The sequence below is a fragment of the Haliotis rubra genome, unplaced genomic scaffold (assembly GCF_003918875.1).
Source record: "Haliotis rubra isolate DU_JTF1 unplaced genomic scaffold, ASM391887v1 Scf401, whole genome shotgun sequence".
In the NCBI taxonomy this organism is placed as follows: Eukaryota; Metazoa; Mollusca; class Gastropoda; order Lepetellida; family Haliotidae; genus Haliotis; species Haliotis rubra.
This window is the reverse complement of record NW_025767082.1, coordinates 51,840-71,757: the sequence shown is the minus strand read 5'-3', so window position 1 is coordinate 71,757 and position 19,918 is coordinate 51,840. Positions and strand designations below refer to the sequence as shown.

General features: G+C 40.5%; 1 protein-coding gene across 1 annotated transcript in view; it reads left to right on the top strand.

The window, feature by feature from the left end:
- LOC124287567 overlaps window positions 1-19,918 on the top strand; it is a 54,002-nt gene that overhangs the window by 21,424 nt on the left and 12,660 nt on the right. The window contains exons 7-11 of the mRNA XM_046724057.1: window positions 12,147-12,264; window positions 14,522-14,637; window positions 15,236-15,494; window positions 16,698-16,776; window positions 19,448-19,627. Of these exons, the coding sequence (XP_046580013.1) occupies window positions 12,147-12,264; window positions 14,522-14,637; window positions 15,236-15,494; window positions 16,698-16,776; window positions 19,448-19,627 (752 nt within the window). The remainder of the gene's footprint in view (window positions 1-12,146; window positions 12,265-14,521; window positions 14,638-15,235; window positions 15,495-16,697; window positions 16,777-19,447; window positions 19,628-19,918) is intronic.

The window sequence follows — 19,918 nt, the reverse complement described above, 5'->3', positions numbered from 1 at the left end:
TCACATCCTGGTGTCTGTTCTTCCACTGATATGGTGAGTTTATTGCTATGTTCAATTAGGTATGTCACATCCTGGTGTCTGTTCTTCCACTGATATGGTGAGTTTATTGCTATGTTCAGTTAGGTATGTCACATCCTGGTGTCTGTTCTTCCACTGATATGGTGAGTTTATTGCTATGTTCAATTAGGTATGTCACATCCTGGTGTCTGTTCTTCCACTGATATGGTGAGTTTATTGCTATGTTCAATTAGGTATGTCACATCCTGGTGTCTGTTCTTCCACTGATATGGTGAGTTTATTGCTATGTTCAATTAGGTATGTCACATCCTGGTGTCTGTTCTTCCACTGATATGGTGAGTTTATTGCTATGTTCAATTAGGTATGTCACATCCTGGTGTCTGTTCTTCCACTGATATGGTGAGTTTATTGCTATGTTCAATTAGGTATGTCACATCCTGGTGTCTGTTCTTCCACTGATATGGTGAGTTTATTGCTATGTTCAATTAGGTATGTCACATCCTGGTGTCTGTTCTTCCACTGATATGGTGAGTTTATTGCTATGTTCAATTAGGTATGTCACATCCTGGTGTCTGTTCTTCCACTGATATGGTGAGTTTATTGCTATGTTCAATTAGGTATGTCACATCCTGGTGTCTGTTCTTCCACTGATATGGTGAGTTTATTGCTATGTTCAATTAGGTATGTCACATCCTGGTGTCTGTTCTTCCACTGATATGGTGAGTTTATTGCTATGTTCAATTAGGTATGTCACATCCTGGTGTCTGTTCTTCCACTGATATGGTGAGTTTATTGCTATGTTCAATTAGGTATGTCACATCCTGGTGTCTGTTCTTCCACTGATATGGTGAGTTTATTGCTATGTTCAATTAGGTATGTCACATCCTGGTGTCTGTTCTTCCACTGATATGGTGAGTTTATTGCTATGTTCAATTAGGTATGTCACATCCTGGTGTCTGTTCTTCCACTGATATGGTGAGTTTATTGCTATGTTCAATTAGGTATGTCACATCCTGGTGTCTGTTCTTCCACTGATATGGTGAGTTTATTGCTATGTTCAATTAGGTATGTCACATCCTGGTGTCTGTTCTTCCACTGATATGGTGAGTTTATTGCTATGTTCAATTAGGTATGTCACATCCTGGTGTCTGTTCTTCCACTGATATGGTGAGTTTATTGCTATGTTCAATTAGGTATGTCACATCCTGGTGTCTGTTCTTCCACTGATATGGTGAGTTTATTGCTATGTTCAATTAGGTATGTCACATCCTGGTGTCTGTTCTTCCACTGATATGGTGAGTTTATTGCTATGTTCAATTAGGTATGTCACATCCTGGTGTCTGTTCTTCCACTGATATGGTGAGTTTATTGCTATGTTCAATTAGGTATGTCACATCCTGGTGTCTGTTCTTCCACTGATATGGTGAGTTTATTGCTATGTTCAATTAGGTATGTCACATCCTGGTGTCTGTTCTTCCACTGATATGGTGAGTTTATTGCTATGTTCAATTAGGTATGTCACATCCTGGTGTCTGTTCTTCCACTGATATGGTGAGTTTATTGCTATGTTCAATTAGGTATGTCACATCCTGGTGTCTGTTCTTCCACTGATATGGTGAGTTTATTGCTATGTTCAATTAGGTATGTCACATCCTGGTGTCTGTTCTTCCACTGATATGGTGAGTTTATTGCTATGTTCAATTAGGTATGTCACATCCTGGTGTCTGTTCTTCTTCCACTGATATGGTGAGTTTATTGCTATGTTCAATTAGGTATGTCACATCCTGGTGTCTGTTCTTCCACTGATATGGTGAGTTTATTGCTATGTTCAATTAGGTATGTCACATCCTGGTGTCTGTTCTTCCACTGATATGGTGAGTTTATTGCTATGTTCAATTAGGTATGTCACATCCTGGTGTCTGTTCTTCCACTGATATGGTGAGTTTATTGCTATGTTCAATTAGGTATGTCACATCCTGGTGTCTGTTCTTCCACTGATATGGTGAGTTTATTGCTATGTTCAATTAGGTATGTCACATCCTGGTGTCTGTTCTTCCACTGATATGGTGAGTTTATTGCTATGTTCAATTAGGTATGTCACATCCTGGTGTCTGTTCTTCCACTGATATGGTGAGTTTATTGCTATGTTCAATTAGGTATGTCACATCCTGGTGTCTGTTCTTCCACTGATATGGTGAGTTTATTGCTGTTCTTCCACTGATATGGTGAGTTTATTGCTATGTTCAATTAGGTATGTCACATCCTGGTGTCTGTTCTTCCACTGATATGGTGAGTTTATTGCTATGTTCAATTAGGTATGTCACATCCTGGTGTCTGTTCTTCCACTGATATGGTGAGTTTATTGCTATGTTCAATTAGGTATGTCACATCCTGGTGTCTGTTCTTCCACTGATATGGTGAGTTTATTGCTATGTTCAATTAGGTCTGTTCTTCCACTGATATGGTGAGTATTGCTATGTTCAATTAGGTATGTCACATCCTGGTGTCTGTTCTTCCACTGATATGGTGAGTTTATTGCTATGTTCAATTAGGTATGTCACATGCTGGTGTCTGTTCTTCCACTGATATGGTGAGTTTATTGCTATGTTCAATTAGGTATGTCACATCCTGGTGTGTGTTCTTCCACTGATATGGTGAGTTTATTGCTATGTTCAATTAGGTATGTCACATCCTGGTGTCTGTTCTTCCACTGATATGGTGAGTTTATTGCTATGTTCAATTAGGGTATGTCACATCCTGGTGTGTGTTCTTCCACTGATATGGTGAGTTTATTGCTATGTTCAATTAGGTATGTCACATCCTGGTGTCTGTTCTTCCACTGATATGGTGAGTTTATTGCTATGTTCAATTAGGTATGTCACATCCTGGTGTCTGTTCTTCCACTGATATGGTGAGTTTATTGCTATGTTCAATTAGGTATGTCACATCCTGGTGTCTGTTCTTCCACTGATATGGTGAGTTTATTGCTATGTTCAATTAGGTATGTCACATCCTGGTGTCTGTTCTTCCACTGATATGGTGAGTTTATTGCTATGTTCAATTAGGTATGTCACATCCTGGTGTCTGTTCTTCCACTGATATGGTGAGTTTATTGCTATGTTCAATTAGGTATGTCACATCCTGGTGTGTGTTCTTCCACTGATATGGTGAGTTTATTGCTATGTTCAATTAGGTATGTCACATCCTGGTGTCTGTTCTTCCACTGATATGGTGAGTTTATTGCTATGTTCAATTAGGTATGTCACATGCTGGTGTCTGTTCTTCCTCTGATATGGTGAGTTTATTGCTATGTTCAATTAGGTATGTCACATCCTGGTGTCTGTTCTTCCACTGATATGGTGAGTTTATTGCTATGTTCAATTAGGTATGTCACATCCTGGTGTCTGTTCTTCCACTGATATGGTGAGTATTGCTATGTTCAATTAGGTATGTCACATGCTGGTGTCTGTTCTTCCACTGATATGGTGAGTTTATTGCTATGTTCAATTAGGTATGTCATCCTGGTGTCTGTTCTTCCACTGATATGGTGAGTTTATTGCTATGTTCAATTAGGTATGTCACATCCTGGTGTCTGTTCTTCCACTGATATGGTGAGTTTATTGCTATGTTCAATTAGGTATGTCACATCCTGGTGTCTGTTCTTCCACTGATATGGTGAGTTTATTGCTATGTTCAATTAGGTATGTCACATCCTGGTGTCTGTTCTTCCACTGATATGGTGAGTTTATTGCTATGTTCAATTAGGTATGTCATCCTGGTGTCTGTTCTTCCACTGATATGGTGAGTTTATTGCTATGTTCAATTAGGTATGTCACATCCTGGTGTCTGTTCTTCCACTGATATGGTGAGTTTATTGCTATGTTCAATTAGGTATGTCACATCCTGGTGTCTGTTCTTCCACTGATATGGTGAGTTTATTGCTATGTTCAATTAGGTATGTCACATCCTGATGTCTGTTCTTCCACTGATATGGTGAGTTTATTGCTATGTTCAATTAGGTATGTCACATGCTGGTGTCTGTTCTTCCACTGATATGGTGAGTTTATTGCTATATTCAATTAGGTATGTCACATCCTGGTGTCTGTTCTTCCACTGATATGGTGAGTTTATTGCTATGTTCAATTAGGTATGTCACATCCTGGTGTTTGTGTCTGTTCTTCCACTGATATGGTGAGTTTATTGCTATGTTCAATTAGGTATGTCACATCCTGGTGTCTGTTCTTCCACTGATATGGTGAGTATTGCTATGTTCAATTAGGTATGTCACATCCTGGTGTCTGTTCTTCCACTGATATGGTGAGTTTATTGCTATGTTCAATTAGGTATGTCACATCCTGATGTCTGTTCTTCCACTGATATGGTGAGTATTGCTATGTTCAATTAGGTATGTCACATGCTGGTGTCTGTTCTTCCACTGATATGGTGAGTATTGCTATGTTCAATTAGGTATGTCACATGCTGGTGTCTGTTCTTCCACTGATATGGTGAGTTTATTGCTATGTTCAATTAGGTATGTCACATCCTGATGTCTGTTCTTCCACTGATATGGTGAGTATTGCTATGTTCAATTAGGTATGTCACATCCTGGTGTCTGTTCTTCCACTGATATGGTGAGTATTGCTATGTTCAATTAGGTATGTCACATGCTGGTGTCTGTTCTTCCACTGATATGGTGAGTTTATTGCTATGTTCAATTAGGTATGTCACATCCTGATGTCTGTTCTTCCACTGATATGGTGAGTATTGCTATGTTCAATTAGGTATGTCACATCCTGGTGTCTGTTCTTCCACTGATATGGTGAGTTTATTGCTATGTTCAATTAGGTATGTCACATCCTGGTGTCTGTTCTTCCACTGATATGGTGAGTTTATTGCTATGTTTAATTAGGTATGTCACATCCTGGTGTCTGTTCTTCCACTGATATGGTGAGTTTATTGCTATGTTCAATTAGGTATGTCACATCCTGGTGTCTGTTCTTCCACTGATATGGTGAGTTTATTGCTATGTTTAATTAGGTATGTCACATCCTGGTGTCTGTTCTTCCACTGATATGGTGAGTTTATTGCTATGTTCAATTAGGTATGTCACATGCTGGTGTCTGTTCTTCCACTGATATGGTGAGTTTATTGCTATGTTCAATTAGGTATGTCACATCCTGGTGTCTGTTCTTCCACTGATATGGTGAGTTTATTGCTATGTTCAATTAGGTATGTCACATCCTGGTGTCTGTTCTTCCACTGATATGGTGAGTTTATTGCTATGTTCAATTAGGTATGTCACATCCTGGTGTCTGTTCTTCCTCTGATATGGTGAGTTTATTGCTGTTTAATTATGTATGTCACATCCTGGTGTCTGTTCTTCCACTGATATGGTGAGTTTATTGCTATGTTCAATTAGGTATGTCACATCCTGGTGTCTGTTCTTCCACTGATATGGTGAGTTTATTGCTATGTTCAATTAGGTATGTCACATCCTGGTGTCTGTTCTTCCACTGATATGGTGAGTTTATTGCTATGTTCAATTAGGTATGTCACATCCTGGTGTCTGTTCTTCCACTGATATGGTGAGTTTATTGCTATGTTCAATTAGGTATGTCACATCCTGGTGTCTGTTCTTCCACTGATATGGTGAGTTTATTGCTATGTTCAATTAGGTATGTCACATCCTGGTGTCTGTTCTTCCACTGATATGGTGAGTTTATTGCTATGTTCAATTAGGTATGTCACATCCTGGTGTCTGTTCTTCCACTGATATGGTGAGTTTATTGCTATGTTCAATTAGGTATGTCACATCCTGGTGTCTGTTCTTCCACTGATATGGTGAGTTTATTGCTATGTTCAATTAGGTATGTCACATCCTGGTGTCTGTTCTTCCACTGATATGGTGAGTATTGCTATGTTCAATTAGGTATGTCACATGCTGGTGTCTGTTCTTCCACTGATATGGTGAGTATTGCTATGTTCAATTAGGTATGTCACATGCTGGTGTCTGTTCTTCCACTGATATGGTGAGTTTATTGCTATGTTCAATTAGGTATGTCACATCCTGGTGTCTGTTCTTCCACTGATATGGTGAGTATTGCTATGTTCAATTAGGTATGTCACATCCTGGTGTCTGTTCTTCCACTGATATGGTGAGTATTATTGCTATGTTCAATTAGGTATGTCACATGCTGGTGTCTGTTCTTCCACTGATATGGTGAGTTTATTGCTATGTTCAATTAGGTATGTCACATCCTGATGTCTGTTCTTCCACTGATATGGTGAGTATTTGCTATGTTCAATTAGGTATGTCACATCCTGGTGTCTGTTCTTCCACTGATATGGTGAGTTTATTGCTATGTTCAATTAGGTATGTCACATCCTGGTGTCTGTTCTTCCTCTGATATGGTGAGTTTATTGCTATGTTTAATTAGGTATGTCACATCCTGGTGTCTGTTCTTCCACTGATATGGTGAGTTTATTGCTATGTTCAATTAGGTATGTCACATCCTGGTGTCTGTTCTTCCACTGATATGGTGAGTTTATTGCTATGTTTAATTAGGTATGTCACATCCTGGTGTCTGTTCTTCCACTGATATGGTGAGTTTATTGCTATGTTCAATTAGGTATGTCACATGCTGGTGTCTGTTCTTCCACTGATATGGTGAGTTTATTGCTATGTTCAATTAGGTATGTCACATCCTGATGTCTGTTCTTCCACTGATATGGTGAGTATTGCTATGTTCAATTAGGTATGTCACATCCTGGTGTCTGTTCTTCCACTGATATGGTGAGTTTATTGCTATGTTTAATTAGGTATGTCACATCCTGGTGTCTGTTCTTCCTCTGATATGGTGAGTTTATTGCTATGTTTAATTAGGTATGTCACATCCTGGTGTCTGTTCTTCCACTGATATGGTGAGTTTATTGCTATGTTCAATTAGGTATGTCACATCCTGGTGTCTGTTCTTCCACTGATATGGTGAGTTTATTGCTATGTTCAATTAGGTATGTCACACCCTGGTGTCTGTTCTTCCACTGATATGGTGAGTTTATTGCTATGTTCAATTAGGTATGTCACATCCTGATGTCTGTTCTTCCACTGATATGGTGAGTATTGCTATGTTCAATTAGGTATGTCACATCCTGATGTCTGTTCTTCCACTGATATGGTGAGTTTATTGCTATGTTCAATTAGGTATGTCACATCCTGGTGTCTGTTCTTCCACTGATATGGTGAGTTTATTGCTATGTTCAATTAGGTATGTCACATCCTGGTGTCTGTTCTTCCACTGATATGGTGAGTTTATTGCTATGTTCAATTAGGTATGTCACATCCTGATGTCTGTTCTTCCACTGATATGGTGAGTATTGCTATGTTCAATTAGGTATGTCACATCCTGGTGTCTGTTCTTCCACTGATATGGTGAGTTTATTGCTATGTTCAATTAGGTATGTCACATGCTGGTGTCTGTTCTTCCACTGATATGGTGAGTTTATTGCTATGTTCAATTAGGTATGTCACATCCTGGTGTCTGTTCTTCCACTGATATGGTGAGTTTATTGCTATGTTCAATTAGGTATGTCACATGCTGGTGTCTGTTCTTCCACTGATATGGTGAGTTTATTGCTATGTTCAATTAGGTATGTCACATCCTGGTGTCTGTTCTTCCACTGATATGGTGAGTATTGCTATGTTCAATTAGGTATGTCACATGCTGGTGTCTGTTCTTCCACTGATATGGTGAGTTTATTGCTATGTTCAATTAGGTATGTCACATCCTGATGTCTGTTCTTCCACTGATATGGTGAGTATTACTATGTTCAATTAGGTATGTCACATCCTGGTGTCTGTTCTTCCACTGATATGGTGAGTATTGCTATGTTCAATTAGGTATGTCACATCCTGGTGTCTGTTCTTCCACTGATATGGTGAGTTTATTGCTATGTTCAATTAGGTATGTCACATCCTGATGTCTGTTCTTCCACTGATATGGTGAGTATTGCTATGTTCAATTAGGTATGTCACATCCTGGTGTCTGTTCTTCCACTGATATGGTGAGTTTATTGCTATGTTTAATTAGGTATGTCACATCCTGGTGTCTGTTCTTCCTCTGATATGGTGAGTTTATTGCTATGTTTAATTAGGTATGTCACATCCTGGTGTCTGTTCTTCCACTGATATGGTGAGTTTATTGCTATGTTCAATTAGGTATGTCACATCCTGGTGTCTGTTCTTCCACTGATATGGTGAGTATTGCTATGTTCAATTAGGTATGTCACATCCTGGTGTCTGTTCTTCCACTGATATGGTGAGTTTATTGCTATGTTCAATTAGGTATGTCACATCCTGGTGTCTGTTCTTCCACTGATATGGTGAGTTTATTGCTATGTTCAATTAAGGTATGTCACATCCTGGTGTCTGTTCTTCCACTGATATGGTGAGTTTATTGCTATGTTCAATTAGGTATGTCACACCCTGGTGTCTGTTCTTCCACTGATATGGTGAGTATTGCTATGTTCAGTTAGGGTATGTCACATCCTGGTGTCTGTTCTTCCACTGATATGGTGAGTTTATTGCTATGTTCAATTAGGTATGTCACATGCTGGTGTCTGTTCTTCCACTGATATGGTGAGTTTATTGCTATGTTCAATTAGGTATGTCACATGCTGGTGTCTGTTCTTCCACTGATATGGTGAGTTTAATGCTATGTTCAATTAGGTATGTCACATCCTGATGTCTGTTCTTCCACTGATATGGTGAGTTTATTGCTATGTTCAATTAGGTATGTCACACCCTGGTGTCTGTTCTTCCACTGATATGGTGAGTTTATTGCTATGTTCAATTAGGTATGTCACATCCTGATGTCTGTTCTTCCACTGATATGGTGAGTTTATTGCTATGTTCAATTAGGTATGTCACACCCTGGTGTCTGTTCTTCCACTGATATGGTGAGTTTATTGCTATGTTCAATTAGGTATGTCACATCCTGATGTCTGTTCTTCCACTGATATGGTGAGTTTATTGCTATGTTCAATTAGGTATGTCACACCCTGGTGTCTGTTCTTCCACTGATATGGTGAGTTTATTGCTATGTTCAATTAGGTATGTCACATCCTGATGTCTGTTCTTCCACTGATATGGTGAGTTTATTGCTATGTTCAATTAGGTATGTCACACCCTGATGTCTGTTCTTCCACTGATATGGTGAGTTTATTGCTATGTTCAATTAGGTATGTCACATCCTGATGTCTGTTCTTCCACTGATATGGTGAGTTTATTGCTATGTTCAATTAGGTATGTCACACCCTGGTGTCTGTTCTTCCACTGATATGGTGAGTTTATTGCTATGTTCAATTAGGTATGTCACATCCTGATGTCTGTTCTTCCACTGATATGGTGAGTTTATTGCTATGTTCAATTAGGTATGTCACATCCTGGTGTCTGTTCTTCCACTGATATGGTGAGTTTATTGCTATGTTCAATTAGGTATGTCACATCCTGATGTCTGTTCTTCCACTGATATGGTGAGTTTATTGCTATGTTCAATTAGGTATGTCACATCCTGATGTCTGTTCTTCCACTGATATGGTGAGTTTATTGCTATGTTCAATTAGGTATGTCACATCCTGGTGTCTGTTCTTCCACTGATATGGTGAGTTTATTGCTATGTTCAATTAGGTATGTCACATCCTGGTGTCTGTTCTTCCACTGATATGGTGAGTTTATTGCTATGTTCAATTAGGTATGTCACATCCTGGTGTCTGTTCTTCCACTGATATGGTGAGTTTATTGCTATGTTCAATTAGGTATGTCACATCCTGGTGTCTGTTCTTCCACTGATATGGTGAGTTTATTGCTATGTTCAATTAGGTATGTCACATCCTGGTGTCTGTTCTTCCACTGATATGGTGAGTTTATTGCTATGTTCAATTAGGTATGTCACATCCTGGTGTCTGTTCTTCCACTGATATGGTGAGTTTATTGCTATGTTCAATTAGGTATGTCACATCCTGGTGTCTGTTCTTCCACTGATATGGTGAGTTTATTGCTATGTTCAATTAGGTATGTCACATCCTGGTGTCTGTTCTTCCACTGATATGGTGAGTTTATTGCTATGTTCAATTAGGTATGTCACATCCTGATGTCTGTTCTTCCACTGATATGGTGAGTTTATTGCTATGTTCAATTAGGTATGTCACATCCTGGTGTCTGTTCTTCCACTGATATGGTGAGTTTATTGCTATGTTCAATTAGGTATGTCACACCCTGGTGTCTGTTCTTCCACTGATATGGTGAGTTTATTGCTATGTTCAATTAGGTATGTCACATCCTGGTGTCTGTTCTTCCACTGATATGGTGAGTTTATTGCTATGTTCAATTAGGTATCACATTGTCTGTTCTTCCACTGATATGTGAGTTTATTGCATGTTCAATTAGGTGTCACATGTGTCTGTTCTTCCACTGATATGGTGAGTTTATTGCTATGTTCAATTAGGTATCCTGATGTCACTTCCACTGATATGGTGTCTGTTGCTATGTTCAATTAGGTATGTCCATCCTGGTGTCTGTTCTTCCACTGATATGGTGAGTATTGCTATGTTCAATTAGGTATGTCACATCCTGGTGTCTGTTCTTCCACTGATACGGGTTAGGATTGATCTTCAGTAACCCATGGCTGTAAGAGGCCACTAACGGGATCGGGTGGTCAGGCTTGCTGACTTGGTTGACACATGTCATCAGTTCCCAATTGTGCAGATCGATGCTCTTGATGTTGAGCACTGGTTTGTCTGGTCCAGACTCGATTATTTACAGACCGCTGCCATTTAGCTGAAATATTGCTGAGTGCGGCATAACAGTAAATTCACTCACTCACTCACTCCACTGATATGGTGAGTATGGGTATGTTCAATTAGGTATGTCACTTGAATCATGATGATACATGTTGAGATACTCAAGTGAACTTGTACATAGAATGTGGCTGAACTAAAGGCAAGTTGCTATCAACCACTTTGAGTTGAACTTGGATATTTTATCATTGTAGCCTTGTGATATAACAGTAAGGTATTGTCAGCACAAGTGATTTTTCGGGTTATTGCAAACTGAAGTATGTATAACATTTTGTAAGTTAATACATACTTAAATCATGAATGGATATATGGATAGGAATGTCACATTGTATCGTCAGTTGTGTGGAGCATTGATAGATGGCATGAACTCCCCATGATAAACAGATACTCTTCCTCTGTGGCCTAGCTGCTATGCTGTCTTATATATAATACCCGGGTGGTATGAATCTGTCATGTCTGACCCCACTGACCAATGGTTCTCCTACTCCAGATCTGAACCCACCTTGCTGACACTTCTTTCAGTGGCATTTTAGAAGTTGGAAGTCAGATAGAACAAGTATATATGGATGACAACTCTTTTTATTTCAGAGCACGACGTTTCGATACAGGTTCTTGTATCGCATTCAAGTTGCTGACACTGTTGTAATGTTACTGACAAAGATGACGGTCATTCTCTGTCTTCCAGCTACAATTTAATTGTTATTCATAAAGCTAGTCGTATTTCAAACTTTCCATCAAAAGGCTGATGTGTTTTCACATTAAAGGGATATATGTACAGGGATGGACCTGTTGATGTGTTTTCACATGTTGATGTATATGTACAGGGATTGCTGATGTGTTTTCACATTAAAGGGATATATGTACAGGGATGGACCTGTTGATGTGTTTTCACATTAAAGGGATATATGTACAGGGATGGACCTGTTGATGTGTTTTCACATTAAAGGGATATATGTACAGGGATGGACCTGTTGATGTGTTTTCACATTAAAAGTGGATATATGTACAGGGATGGACCTGTTGATGTGTTTTCACATTAAAGGGATATATGTACAGGGATGGACCTGTTGATGTGTTATGTCACACATTAAAGGGATATATGTACAGGGATGGACCTGTTGATGTGTTTTCACATTAAAGGGATATATGTACAGGGATGGACCTGTTGATGTGTTTTCACATTAAAGGGATATATGTACAGGGATGGACCTGTTGATGTGTTTTCACATTAAAGGGATATATGTACAGGGATGGACCTGTTGATGTGTTTTCAGGTTATCCCTGTGGAACGTGTTCCTGATTGGTGCTATCAATGCTTATGTCATACTGACGGGAGGCTGGATCATTCTTCTGTTTCCTGCCTTCCGGACTGAAGAACCAGTTCTAGCACAGGTAGGGAAACGGTATCCTTGCAAACACTCGTAAACAAGTTTGGATTGAACTGTGAAAATAATGGGCAAAGTTGGAGAATGTGAGGTACTGTGTCCCATATTGAACAAAAGAGGGTCAGTTTTAGGTAATAGCTGAACACTACTTGGTAATTTCTGTTGAAATTGTAAAACCTGGCAGCGACTTAAAATTATTTTCAACTGGACACTTAGAGGATTGTTTCAACTAACTTATGAACTGTCTAAATACAAGAAATAATAAAGAGAATGGTAATACAGTTGGATATGTCATAGTAGTTCTGATCTAAAATGGATTTGATGACAGAAGGCGGGAGACCACATGCAGCATGCAGACATGTTACATTAAACAGCCTTTCATCAGCTGCTTTGGTGGCTCAGAAGGAAAACAGTGGGTTACAACAGTGTTCATTCTAGGCCGTGCCTTTGCATCATTTGTGCTCTTACATTTAACTGGCACAATGTCCAGGTATGGGCAGGTCGCGTTGGTGCATCAGGTGTAAATCTGAAACGCAAGCAAGCAAAACTCCAAAGTTAGTAGGTCTTGGAAAAAACAACAACAACAATGCGCCTGACTTGATTGAAAGTTATAAAAAAGTTAGTGAACTCATGCTAGTAATTACAACTGTATGGCTGACAAGTCACAGCAATTTGACATGACCCATAATATAATAATAATAATAATAAGTGTTCTTGTATAGCGCACAAATCAAACTGCAAGGCAATTTCTCTAGGCGCTAAAAGATAGAGTGATCTGAAGAAAGGATTAAAGTTCATAAGCTTGTTTAAAAAGGAAAGTTTTCAGTTGGGACTGGAAAGATTCCACGGTCGCGGCTTGTCGGATGTGAAGAGGCAGTGAGTTCCAGAAAAGGGGAGCTGTGTAAGAGAACTGTCTATGTCCATATGACTTTAATCTGACCTTGGGGACATTCAACTGACAATTAGAACTTGATCTTAAAAGCCGTGGTGGGACATATTCACTGAGGAGATCTTTCAGATAGATTGGAGCTTTGTCATGGAGGCACTTGAAAGCGAGAGTGAGGATTTTATATTCTATTCTCTGTTTCGTGGGCAGCCAATGTAAGCGTAACTGAGGGCTGGTTGGCCATGAACCCACTTTTTGGGAAAGGCTGGAATAAACACTGTTACGGACCATGATATGTGAGGTTGTAGGCTCAATTTCATGCCTTGGAATTTTCATTGGGAAATATTTTGTCTTTTAACCAATCAAAAATCCTCATTAAATGCCTACTGAAAAGTCTGTATATACAATTTAACTGCAAAAACTGGGTTTTACTATTCTAATGTAAAATGTCTTGGCAGGTTGCACTTGAACTTAGTACCTCTCACAAGGTTAGAATATGTCCTATGGGTCAGGAGCAAATAATGAGAACCCTTAATGGCGGCTCGATCATTTACTGATGATATCTGGAGTGATCTACATACGCTGTTGACATCGTTCAGTCATGTAACTACTGGTAGCAGGCGTGTCACTGCTGTAGACATTACCACATGCTTCTACAGCATCCAGGTCATGTAACTACTGGTAGTAGGCGTGTCACTGCTGTAGACATTACCACATGCTTCTACAGCATCCAGGTCATGTAACTACTGGTAGCAGGCGTGTCACTGCTGTAGACATTACCACATGCTTCTACAGCATCCAGGTCATGTAACTACTGGTAGTAGGCAGTGTCACTGCTGTAGACATTACCACATGCTTCTACAGCATCCGAGGTCATGTAACTACTGGTAGCAGGCGTGTCACTGCTGTAGACATTACCACATGCTTCTACAGCATCCAGGTCATGTAACTACTGGTAGTAGGCATGTCACTGCTGTAGACATTACCACATGCTTCTACAGCATCCAGGTCATGTAACTACTGGTAGTAGGCGTGTCACTGCTGTAGACATTACCACATGCTTCTACAGCATCCAGGTCATGTAACTACTGGTAGTAGACGTGTCACTGCTGTAGACATTACCACATGCTTCTACAGCATCCAGGTCATGTAACTACTGGTAGTAGGCGTGTCACTGCTGTAGACATTACCACATGCTTCTACAGCATCCAACATCATGAAGTAATAATATACCCTAGAGTGGGATACCTGCAATACAATGGGAAAATGTGGCAGAAGGTTTATAATTGGGGTCAGTGTCTGGTCCATCTCTCCCCGGATCATGCATCTCCCACTGAAAGTAGGATGTTTGTGTAAGCGATGTCCTCCCATGTTGCAGATGATAGAGCAGCTGTTGTTCTCTGCATACCCAGCTGTATGCAGTGTCCTTGTCACGTGGACCCTCACCACCATCACACCCACCTCCATGGCTCCACTCATCGTCATGGCAACCTCGTAAGTTGGGGATTTCCTTCAACTTTCTTGTACACCCATTTTACCTGTCTGTCATGGTGAACGAGAGTGTGATGTCTTAGGTTTACTCCATGTCTCCATGTCTCATCCTTGGTGTAACAGAATATGTCTCCATGTCTCATCCTTGGTGTAACAGAATATGTCTCCATGTCTCATCCTTGGTGTAACAGAATATGTCTCCATGTCTCATCCTTGGCAGAATCTCCATGTCTCATCCTTGGTGTAACAGAATATGTCTCCATGTCTCATCCTTGGTGTAACAGAATATGTCTCTATCCATACAAGATCATGTTAATTTTTCATATCTGATGAAACATACGTTTTTATGACAGAAACTGTATGTGGCATCCTAAGGTTTCAGTGACCCTATTTAGCTTTCAGACATGGTGTTGTTTGCTCACATATTCATGTATTCTATAGAACTGTATGATATGTTGTTCATCAAACAATCATCATCATGGTTATAGGTTGTTCATCAAACAATCATCATCATGGTTATATGTTGTTCATCAAACAATCATCATCATGGTTATATGTTGTTCATCAAACAATCATCATCATGGTTTCTGTTGTCATTCAGGTTTGTGTTCATCAAACCAAGTGTTCCTGACAATCATCCAGCTGTGTCTTCCTTCATCATGGTTTCTTTGTCACTGAAGGCGACACCAGCTGTGTCTTCCTTCCGACTGAAGGCGACAGCGGAGGAGGACCTCAACGTCCTCCAGCAGCCCATTGTGTTGGTCATGGCCCTGTCTTTTTGCTTTCTGCCCTCCATGCTTCATGTCATCCTCTGTATAACTTCATCATCCACCGACAGCATCTTGAGCCAGAGGTCTTTGGTGAGTCAGTTTCAGTATAACTCATCATTCACCGATAGTATCTTGAGCCAGAGGTCTTTGGTGAGTCAGTTTCAGTATAAGTCATCATTCATCGATAGTATCTTGAGCCAGAGGTCTTTGGTGAGTCAGTTTCAGTATAACTCATCATCCACCGATAGTATCTTGAGCCAGAGGTCTTTGGTGAGTCAGTTTCAGTATAACTCATCATCCACCGATAGTATCTTGAGCCAGAGGTCTTTGGTGAGTCAGTTTCAGTATAACTCATCATTCACCGATAGTATCTTGAGCCAGAGGTCTTTGGTGAGTCAGTTTCAGTATAAGTCATCATTCATCGATAGTATCTTGAGCCAGAGGTCTTTGGTGAGTCAGTTTCAGTATAACTCATCATCCACCGATAGTATCTTGAGCCAGAGGTCTTTGGTGAGTCAGTTTCACTATAACTCATCATCCACCGATAGTATCTTGAGCCAGAGGTCTTTGGTGAGTGAGTTTCACTATAACTCATCATCCACCGATAGTATCTTGAGCCAGAGGTCTTTGGTGAGTCAGTTTCACTATAACTCATCATCCACCGATAGTATCTTGAGCCAGAGGTCTTTGGTGAGTCAGTTTCAGTATAACTCATCATCCACCGATAGTATCTTGAACCAGAGGTCTTTAGAATCTTCCTCCAGATGCAAGGTAAGTCATACCTCTATAAAGCTGGCACAAGGTACCTACCAATAATAACAAACCACAGAATTATTTGTTTAACTTACAAGAAATTTGAACGATTGGTATTCTGAGTAAGTAAAAATGTATCTCTTTATCATGTCACTTCAAGGTGAACATACCAAGGGTGAAGTACCTGAGTAACTAATTTTAGTGACTAATTCTTAGTTATCTAAGAACTCCGCATTCAAAATTCACGCTTGTCTACTAGCCTGAGACTACTAAGTTGTGCTCTGGGCAAGTAAATCTCTAATGATGGTAGTCCTCATAGATTTGTAGCACTTGACAGCAGTAATTCTGTTCTCACTGTTTAAATTTCACTAAAAACTGAAACTGAATAAAACTAAAAGAAAATAGAAGCACAGTAAATTGTTTTTGTCTTGTCCAAGCAGGACTAGCTCCAACTCTAGTTTCCACTAGTCTTCTCCAGTAGTTATCAAAGGTAATCTCTCCAAGGACTGCATTTCATTTTCTGTATTCTGTTGCTGGCAGCTGGAGCTAGGGCTGGTGGTGTCCCTGAGTCTGTTCCTGGCCACCCTACTGAGTGTCCGGCAGCTGTTTGAGTACGCAGGTAAGAGTTAACACACCTGTCCTAAAATACCTGCTACCTGTTTTCTCAAATTTGGAAATAGTATTTATTAATAGCTTCCAGGTTGTTTCTCGAGTAATAGGAATTGTTTAATACAATTTCTTGTTTCTCACAATTCAGTGACAGTTATAACTATAGGAGCTTTTCTTGTACTGTGACATCTATTGACGTCCATACACATGATCCTGGGGTGATTCCAGGTCGGCATCGGTACCCTGGTCAACAGGTCAATATATACTCATTGTATGAAGTGATCAGATAGATCTGATTTGGGGATTTAGTTGACTGTGGACTTGGCACCTAGATGGTATGGATCATTGCTGACAGTATTGATCACTGGATTGTCTGGTCCAGACTTCATTATATACAGGCCACTATCACAGCTGGAATATTACTGAGTGCAGCGTTTAACAAATTGACAGCCGACTTGGCTAGTGATGCAGGATTGTCATTCTGGAGTGTATTTATACCGACTTCGATTATCGGTCAGATCATGTTTTGGTGTACACAGATTTGCTTTTGCTAACTCATGTTGGAAATTCAAAGTAAAGCAATGCTCTGCCTGCATCTGGCGTGTTCATGTTGATTGTCAATGTTCATGTTGTCTGCTATTCTGCATCATGTGACCAATCAAGATAGTTGTGATGCCAGATACTGGTTGGTTGTCACACAGTTAGGCGATAGGGACATCATGTGACCTATCAAGATAGTTGGGATGCTGCCAGATACTGGTTGGTTGTCACACAGTTAGGCGATAGGGACATCATGTGACCTATCAAGATAGTCGTGATGCCAGATACTGGTTGGTTGTCACACAGTTAGGCGATAGGGACATCATGTGACCTATGAAGATAGTTGTGATGCCAGATACTGGTTGGTTGTCACACAATTAGGCGATAGGGACATCATGTGACCAATCAAGATAGTTGTGATGCCAGATACTGGTTGGTTGTCACACAGTTAGGCGATAGGGACATCATGTGACCTATCAAGATAGTCGTGATGCCAGATACTGGTTGGTTGTCACACAGTTAGGCGATAGGGACATCATGTGACCAATCAAGATAGTTGTGATGCCAGATACTGGTTGGTTGTCACACAGTTAGGCTGATAGGGACATCATGTGACCTATCAAGATAGTCGTGATGCCAGATACTGGTTGGTTGTCACACAGTTAGGCGATAGGGACATCATGTGACCTATCAAGATAGTCGTGATGCCAGATACTGGTTGGTTGTCACACAGTTAGGCGATAGGGACATCATGTGACCTGTGAAGATAGTCGTGATGCCAGATACTGGTTGGTTGTCACACAGTTAGTCATGTGACCTATCAAGATAGTTGATAGTCGATGCCAGATACTGGTTGGTTGTCACACAGTTAGGTGATAGGGACATCATGTGACCTAAGATAGTCGTGATGCCAGATACTGGTTGGTTGTCACACAGTTAGGTGATAGGGACATCATGTGACCTATGAAGATAGTCGTAATGCCAGATACTGGTTGGTTGTCACACAATTAGGCGATAGGGACATCATGTGACCAATCAAGATAGTTGTGATGCCAGATACTGGTTGGTTGTCACACAATCACACAATCAAGATAGTAGGATACTGGTTGGTTGTCAATAGGGACATCATGTGACCTATGAAGATAGTCGTGATGGCAGATACTGGTTGGTTGTCACACAATTAGGCGTGATAGGGACATCATGTGACCTATGAAGATAGTCGTAATGGCAGATACTGGTTGGTTGTCACACAGTTAGGCGATAGGGACATCATGTGACCAATCAAGATAGTTGTGATGCCAGATACTGGTTGGTTGTCACACAGTTAGGCGATAGGGACATCATGTGACCAATCAAGATAGTCGTGATGCCAGATACTGGTTGGTTGTCACACAGTTAGGCGATAGGGACATCATGTGACCTGTGAAGATAGTCGTGATGCCAGATACTGGTTGGTTGTCACACAGTTAGCGATAGGACATTGATAGGGACATCATGACCAATCAAGATAGTCGACATGTGACCTACTGATACTGGTTACCGGTTGGTTGTCACACAGTTAGGCGATAGGGACATCATGTGACCAATCAAGATAGTCGTGATGCCAGATACTGGTTGGTTGTCACACAGTTAGGCGATAGGGACATCATGTGACCTGTGAAGATAGTCGTGATGCCAGATACTGGTTGGTTGTCACACAGTTAGGCGATAGGGACATCATGTGACCTATGAAGATAGTTGTGATGCCAGATACTGGTTGGTTGTCACACAGTTAGGCGATAGGGACATCATGTGACCTATCAAGATAGTTGTGATGCCAGATACTGGTTGGTTGTCACACAGTTAGGCGATAGGGACATCATGTGACCTACTGAGATAGTCGTGATGCCAGATACTGGTTGGTTGTCACACAGTTAGGCGATAGGGACATCATGTGACCTACTGAGAGAGTTGTGATGCCAGATACTGTTTGGTTGTCACACAATTAAGCGATAGGGACATCATGTGACCTACTGAGATAGTCGCGATGTCAGATATTGATTGGTTGCAATGCAGAAGGGTGTACAAAGTTTGATATAAATATGGACTAGTTTCCTGAAAAATGTAACCACTGCAGCTTTAAGAAAGATTTCTTGCTTCAGGTTACCCGTATACCATCGTGACGCGGGGCCGGTGGGTGTGTGGGATGCTGGCCACGGTGCTGTGTTACCCAGTGCTGCAGCAGTATCAACTCTCGTCCCACTTCCTGCCATGGCTGCCCATCGCCATCGTCACATTCGCTGTGTTAGGTTTCCTTCTGGGAATCAAGAAATACTGGGTGAGTATACTGAATGAGTGATTGAGTGATTGCATGAGTGACTGAGTGAATGAATGATTGACTGAGTGAGTGGGTGAGAGAATGAAAAGAGGAGTGTAAAATCAGTGAGTGAGTAACAGACTCAAAGGGTAAAGGGGGAAATAAATGATAAATGAGTGATGGAATGACTTAAATAAATAAGAAATTGAGGGTGTAAGGACAGACTGGCTGACTGAGAGAGTAAAGGAGTAGATGACTGGATGAGAGAAGGAGGAAGTGAGGGAGGAATGAATGGAGTGAGTGATAAATTGAAAGA